This window comes from Erinaceus europaeus, chromosome 9 (genome assembly GCF_950295315.1).
Source record: "Erinaceus europaeus chromosome 9, mEriEur2.1, whole genome shotgun sequence".
NCBI lineage: Eukaryota > Metazoa > Chordata > Mammalia > Eulipotyphla > Erinaceidae > Erinaceus > Erinaceus europaeus.
This window is the reverse complement of record NC_080170.1, coordinates 16,119,441-16,126,692: the sequence shown is the minus strand read 5'-3', so window position 1 is coordinate 16,126,692 and position 7,252 is coordinate 16,119,441. Positions and strand designations below refer to the sequence as shown.

The 7,252-nt window shown below is 49.0% G+C and overlaps 2 protein-coding genes across 2 annotated transcripts in view; both read left to right on the top strand.

The window, feature by feature from the left end:
- H3-4 (H3.4 histone, cluster member) overlaps positions 1–7,252 on the top strand; it is an 82,189-nt gene that overhangs the window by 35,625 nt on the left and 39,312 nt on the right. The gene's annotated exons all lie outside the window — the stretch shown is intronic.
- On the top strand, positions 4,402–5,206 carry BTNL10 (Butyrophilin-like protein 10). Its single transcript, XM_007535093.2, has 2 exons — positions 4,402–4,495; positions 4,645–5,206. The coding sequence occupies exons 1-2, from the start codon at positions 4,402–4,404 to the stop codon at positions 5,058–5,060; spliced, it is 510 nt and encodes a 169-aa protein (XP_007535155.2). The 3' UTR covers positions 5,061–5,206.

Here is a 7,252-nt window from a genome sequence, read left to right as displayed (position 1 = left end):
CCCAATTCAACTGAAATCCACACAGCATAAAATTCACCATAGTGAATTGACTAATTCAGTAATGACATTCCGTGTTGTGCTGCCAGCACCTCTAAACTAAAAGCCTCAATGGAGCTGGGAGATAGCACACCCCATAGGGCACGTGCTCTAACCTGCTCCAAGGACCTAGGATCAAACCTCTAGCACTACATGGGAGAATCAGATACAGGGGAAGCTTTACAAACTGGAGCAGTGCTGTGGTGTCTCCTATTTCTGTGATTAAAAGAAGAAAGGTCTGCTGTGAGTGGTGGAGTCACATAGGCATGAAGCCCCAGGTAAAAAATCAAGCTCACAGATGCCTCATCTCTTCCCCCCACCCCTCCCCAACAACCTCCAGTCTGCTTGCTGCCTCTTCCGCCTTTGGACATTTCCCACATGCGATCCTACAGCAGGGAGACTTCGGCACCTGTTGTCCACCACTACGCCCTTTGTAGCTCTTAGGGGGTCCTCACTAGAGCAGCTAGATGCTGCCCCTGAGTTGGTCAGCTTGAAGATCTCAACACCTCTTGCTACCCAGAAAAAGAAAAAAAAAAAAAAAGCCTTTGGGTTGGGCTTGAATTCTGACAAGGAAGGGAGGACCACTGGAGGGGTCCTTCAGCAGGTGTCTCCAATGGAGGTCAACACCCAGGCCTCCTATACAGCTCCCTCCCCTCCCCATTCCCTTGCAGCCCAGTCAGTCCTCTGTTCAAGTCCCAGCTGGTCTAATCATAGGGTACATCTCTTCTCCATCCTCCTCCTCCTACCACTCCTCCTCCTCCTACTCCTCCTCCTTCCCCTCTCTCACTTCCCCTCCCTCTCCTCCCTGCTCCTCTTCATTGTAGGTGATTATCAGGGTTGAGTGGTGCCTGGGAAGATGAGGGTGAGGGGGTAGTTAAAAACCTTCATGTTGCCACAAAAGAGGAACAATTCCCTCCCCAAATTTGTTCCCCCAGACAATGTAGGGACAGTTTGAGAGACTGGATTTGGGCAGCATTAGTCCCACTGTGAGTTCTGAATTTTAAGAGGAAAGGGCACACACCTTCAGACAATAAGTAGCATTCTGCTGAATTAAAACCCCCGTCTCCAAGAATACTTTGCAGACTTCTTGGAAGCCCTTCTCTCAAAGACCTTCCAGAAAATGTCCAGACTTCTAAATCAACAAGACAGGGGACTTGGCAGGGACATGGGGCCACCAAGCATCTTAACTCAGGTTTGAAATAACATAGTCAGGCTCCCTTGGAGACAGGAATGGAGAAGGGTGTGGCCTCCATTTCTGCACAGGAATCATTAAGGAAAATACCAGGGTCTGGCCAACTCCAGCCTCATCATGAAAAACTGCCCTGAAGGAACCAGCTCAAGTCTTAGAAGAGCAAGAGGCCTCTAATAACAGAGAAGGCTTATCTGAACTCCCCAGTTTCTGCCCTTGGCCTGGATCCCAGCATTAGAGATCCTCTGCAGAGCTCCCAGTGACACCCCAACGAAGTCCCTCCAAGGCTGCCCTACTAGCTGTTTCCTTATCTCCTGCTCCCAGCATCCTTCTCAACCCTCAATGTGTTCAGATCTGTTAGCCACCACCCCCCCCTTAGGGAACCCTGGGGGTTTTTTTTCCCCTCATTTTGAGTTTTTATGTGTAGCTTATGTCAAAGGAGCACCATTGGCTATTGGGGGGGGAGGTAAGAGGGAAATTCTACAGAAACTGAAGTGAAGCTGAAGGTCTACATTGCACTTCCTGCATTCATCACTGGTGTCACACGTCACCTGGCATTGGTGGAGAACCAAACCGACACACTCCAGGTCATCAGAATCAGCCTGGGAAACCTGCGTTGGACTCAGACTGAGTGAGTCTCTTCTTATCTTTGTGTCTGCTTCCTACCCTAAGAGTCGGGAAGGTGGTGGTGCACCTGGTTGAGTGCACGTTACAGTACATAAGGACCCAGGTTTGACACCACCACCCTCCCCATCCCTACCTACAGGGGGAAAGCTACACAAGTGGTGAAGCAGTGCTGAAGGTGTGTCTCTGTCTCTCTCCTTCTCTATCACCCCCTTCCCTATTTCTGGCTGTCTCTGTCCAATAAATAAGTAAATAAAGATAATTTTTTAAAAAGAGGAAGGCCAGTCCAGAGTGGAATGAGAGCTATTGTTGCCATGCATCTTTATTCATATACATATAAATAATATTTATTGCATAGAGACAAAAATCAAAAGAGGGAAGACAGAGTGGAACAGCGAAAGACACCCGCAGCACTGCTTCACCACTTGTGAAGCTTTCCCCTTGCAGGTGGGGACTGGAGGGCTTGAATACAGGTCCTTGTGCATTGTACAATGTACGCTCAACCAGGTGCCCCATTGCCTAGCCCCAGCCCTTTTTTTTGCATAAATACTGATGCTGTAAGGCTCTGCCTGGTATATGCACCTGGCCTGGCAGCCATGGCTCAGAACACCTGCTCTCTCAAATGAGTTCACAGTGACTGGCACAAAGCTTCTTATGGGGGAAGGGTGGAAAGAGTGTGACCTCAGACCAACACTTCCAAGGAGCCTGAGGAGGCTGGTGGGGTTTACGTCTCCCCTTCAGCAAATATATCTTGGGGACAGTTGGAAGGAGAGGGCTTTAAGGGCCTCTATAGATGTGATTCTAACCTTGGCATTACACAATTAAGAGTCTGGGGGCCAGGAAACAGCTCACATGCCCTGTCACCTAAAAAGCCCTGGGTTTGGGCCTCAGGACCACATGGGAGCACCATACCAGGGGGAGCTTCATCGATGGAGTCATGTTGTGTTATCTCTCTTCCCCTTGCTCCCTCTCTATTTCTCTCTATACATAGAAAAGAAAAAAGAAAAAAAAAGAGTGGCCTGGCGTAGTGAAATTTCAGGCAAAAAATTTAAAAGGGGGGTGGTGCTGGTGGTGGTGGATCTGGTTGAGTGCACACCTTACCATGTGCAAAGATCTGGGTTCAAGCCCTCAGCCCTCACCTGCAGTGTGTGTGTGTGGTGGTGGTGGTGGGGGGGGGGGTTCATGAGCAGTTGTTGTTAATGTTTCGGGGGGCTCCAGCAGGCCGGGCTAGATTCGCGGTGGTGAACAGAGACAGACTCGGGGACACACGGCTGGGCTGGGAAGCTGTATATCTTTATTCACAAGCGGGCAAACGGGCAAACGTGCTCTCCTGTCTTTCTCCTCTGGCGGCAGAGAGAGACCCTTAAACTAACCACCACACAGAACTCTCCTACATCCTTCTCCTCACCCGGCTGCGCCAAGAACTCTGGAACTCTGTAGGGGGGGACAAGCGGGCCCGCGAAACTAGCAGGGGCCAAACCAATTTTTCTGGCAGGGGGGAAAGCTAGACCAAACCAATGTAAAGCATACAACAAGCAGTGAGGCAAGTACTGTAGGTCTTTCTCCTTCTCCACTTCCTCTCTCTCTCATTTCTCTTTGTCCTGGCAGAGAAAAAGGGAAAAAATGGCTGCTGGAAGCAGAAGACTCATTGCAGGCACCAAGCACCAGAGGAAAACCTGGGAGGAGAGGAGAGGAGAGGAGAGGAGAGGAGAGGAGAGGAGAGGAGAGGAGAGGAGAGGAGAGGAGAGGAGAGGAGAGGAGAGGAGAGGAGAGGAGAGGAAGAGGGAGTTGGGCAGTGGCACAGCAGGTTAAGCACACATGGTGCAAAGTGCAAGGACCGGCTTAAGGATCCCAGTTCAAGCCCCCGGGTCCCCACCTGCAGGGGAGTCGCTTCACAAGCGGTGAAGCAGGTCTGCAGGTGTCTGTCTTTCTCTCCCCCTCTCTGTCTTCCCCTCCTCTCTCCATTTCTCTATGTCCTATCTATCAATAACAACAACAATAATAACTACAGCAACAATAAAAAACAACAAGGGCAACAAAAGGGAAAATAAATAAATAAATATAAAAAAGAAAGAAAAGAAGCGAAACGAAAAGAAAAAAGAAAAGAAAAGAAAAAAGAGGAAGGAAAGAGTTTGATCTTCTTCCCAGTCAGCTGGTGATTCAGGGCAGTATATCTGTTTCTATCCGAATGAAAAATAAAAAGCCCATAGATGGGGAGATAGCATAATGGTTACGCAAAAAAGACTTTAATGCCTGAGGTTCGGAGGTCTCAAATTCAACCCCCAATACTGCCATAGCCAGAGCTGAGCAGTGCTCTGGCAAAAATTATTTAATTAATTAATCAGTAATAGTAAGAAAAGGCAGCCTGGAGTAATAAAATCACACATATGCCAGTCTCTGGCTACAGGAACACACACACACACACACACACACACACACACACGGCACTTCTTTCCAAGGTCATTTTCCCTTTGCAGCTGTTAGCCTCCACGCCATGCCTTAATGTCCACCAAGTGGGCTGTCAGGGTCTCAGGTCTCTGTCCCCAGCAGGCATGGCACAAACACAAGGTCAAGGGACCTTCCTGCTCAGCTACTTCACCACCCTCACCCTCCTGCAGCTCCTGTCCAGTCCTAGCCCCGGAAGTGGTAAGTGGGCACCCCCACCCCTAAGACAGAAGGGGGAAGCCCTAAGGGCAGCCAGCATCTTTCCATCTCCCATGGGGACTTTGGGCTGGGGTGGGGCCCCCATCGCCCTGAACTTACCCAATTTACTTCTTTCCCACTTGCCCCTAAAGGCAAATCCGACTTCAAGGTCTCTGGACATGTTGAGCCCATTGTGGCCTTGGTGGGGAAAGATGCAGAGCTCACCTGCTGCTTGTCCCCCAACATCAGCGCCAAGGACATGGAGCTGCGGTGGTACCGGGACCAGCCCTCCCAGGCTGTGCACGTGCACGTGAATGGCAGTGATCTGCCAGAGGAGCAGATGCCCCTGTACCAGGGAAGGACCACTTTCCTGGGAGTCCACTTGGCCCAGGGCAAGGCCACTGTGAAGATCCACAACATCTCACCTTCTGACAATGGGACATTCCACTGCCTCTTCAAAGATGACACCCAGATCAATGAGGCCACACTGTGGCTGCAGGTGGCAGGTGGGGGCAGTTGTGGAACTTCTGGTCCGCCCCACCCCAAGAGCTTCTTCTTCAGTGTTTAGCTCCAGCTCTACACCACCTATTGGACCCAAAGTTCCTAAACCTGAGAATGACCAATGACAGGCAGGGCTGCTGAGCAAATCCACTTTCTAGAAGCTTCTAGTGTGTGGTCCTGGTGGTACTGTTCCTTCTCATCACCCCACTGAGAAAGGAGAAAAAGAAGAGGGCTGGGGAGAGACAGAGGGGAGTGGGGATTGGAGAGAGTCTTCTTGATGATTCCAAATCCATGTTTGGAGGCAGTCTGGTACCCAGCTCTCTAACACTGGGAAAGGCTGCAGGGATGGGAGCTGGTGTCTCTCCCTGCAGGACTGGGCTCAGAGCCCCGAATCCTAGTGCAAGATGACAGCCATGACCATGAGACCCAAGCAAAGTGCACTTCTGAGGACTGGTACCCGCAACCCGACGTGAAGTGGACAGACTTCCAGGGACAGCACCTCCCTTCTGTGACCAGTGTCTCCTCACTAGAGACAGGCCTGTTTGCTGTGGAGTCCAGAGTCACTGTCCGGGACAGGCATGTGGAAGGTCTCTTCTGCTACATCTCCAACCCCTTCCACCCACCGCCAAAGGTGGCCAAGTACCGCCTACCTGGTGAAGGTTTGTCCTCAAAAACTCCAATCCTGGGTTCCTGGGGCCACCCAGAGGGCCAAGGCAAGGGGGGCTGGATTATGATAGGTCCCCACCCATGGACTGGCCTGGGGGAGGGGTGGAAGTGAGGTCATAGTTTTAGGGACTGATTATTGAGATAGAGCAGAGATGGGGACAGATAAAACCCAAGAAAACATCACTTTCCAGGAGAGATTAAGAAAGCTTCACACCATGTTAACATATTTTTTAAGATTTTTTCTTTTTAAGAACTGGGGAGACAGATGGTGATACAAAAGATTTTCATGTCTGAGGCTACCAGATGGCAGGTTAAATTTCTAGCTCATACCACCATATACCAGAGCTCTGCTCTGCTCTCTCTCTGCACCTTTTCCTCAGTCTCTCTCTCTCTCTCTCTCTCTCCATATATATAATTTGCTTATTTATTTTTTTTACCAGTGCTTTGCTCATCTCTGGCTTATGGTGGTGCTGGGGATTGAACCTGAGACCTTCAGTACTTCAGGGATAGAAGGTTCTTTGCATAATGGTTATGCTATCTCTCCAGCCCACTAAAAAATACATTTTAAAATATATTTATTTAAGGGCCAGACAGTAGTACAACTGGTTGAACACACGTTACCATGTACAAGGAACTGGGTTTAACCTTCTGGTCCCCACCTGTAGGGAGGAAGCTTCAGAAGTAGTGAAGCAAGTGCTGCAGGTGTCTCTCTGTCTCTCTGTCCCTCGTCTATCAATTTATCTGCCCTATCAAAAAAATAAAAAAGATATATTTATTTATTTATGACAGGGAGAAACCAGAACATCACTCTGGCATATGTGGTAACAGGGATCTTCTACAAGTCCTGTCCTCTAGCACTGAGTCACCTTTCCAGCTGCATGTTATTATATTAAATCTTTTTAAAAAGTATTATTATTTATTATTACTATTATTTTAACTACAACACTGCTTAGCTCTGGCTTATGGTGATGCTGGGGAGTGAACCTGGGACCTCAGAGCCTCAGGCATGCTACCTCCTATGTCCTAGTTTAAAAATAAAGAAAGAGGGCGGGGATAGATAGTACAATGGTTATGCAAAGAGACTCTCCTGTCTGAGGCTCCAAAATTCCAGGTTCAATCCCCCACACCACCATAAACCACAGCTGATGAGTGCTTTGGTTAAATAAATAAATAGAAAGAAAAAAATTATTTCATGAAACAGAGAGAGAGAGAGAGAGGGAGAGGGAAGACGGGTAAGAGCAAAATTCTGGCATATGTGATATGCAGTGCAAACTCATGCTGTAAATTCAAAGATGCACTTCTGGGTCAAACATTTTTCACCTTTTTATCTTTGAGCAGCTTTAGGACAACAGTGACAACATGAGGAAGGCACTGACCTTCCCATACACCTTCTGCCCCCACAGATGCACGGCCTCCCATTATCAATACCTCCCCCCGCCCCCTGCCACATGCACACATACACACACACGGTGGTCCACTTGTTAGAACTAATGAGCCTACATGGACACATCATCATTGAGCTCCATAGTTCGGTGGTAGCTTACCTACAAGGAGAGGCTTCATAAGTGATGGAACAGTGCTGTAGGTATCTTT

Excerpts from the sequence above, each read along its gene's own strand:
- BTNL10 (XM_007535093.2), top strand. The coding sequence starts at position 4,402 with ATGGCACAAACACAAGGTCAAGGGACCTTCCTGCTCAGCTACTTCACC. Across the intron at positions 4,496-4,644 it reads CAGTCCTAGCCCCGGAAGTG|GCAAATCCGACTTCAAGGTC; the intron begins GTAAGTGGGCAC and ends TTGCCCCTAAAG.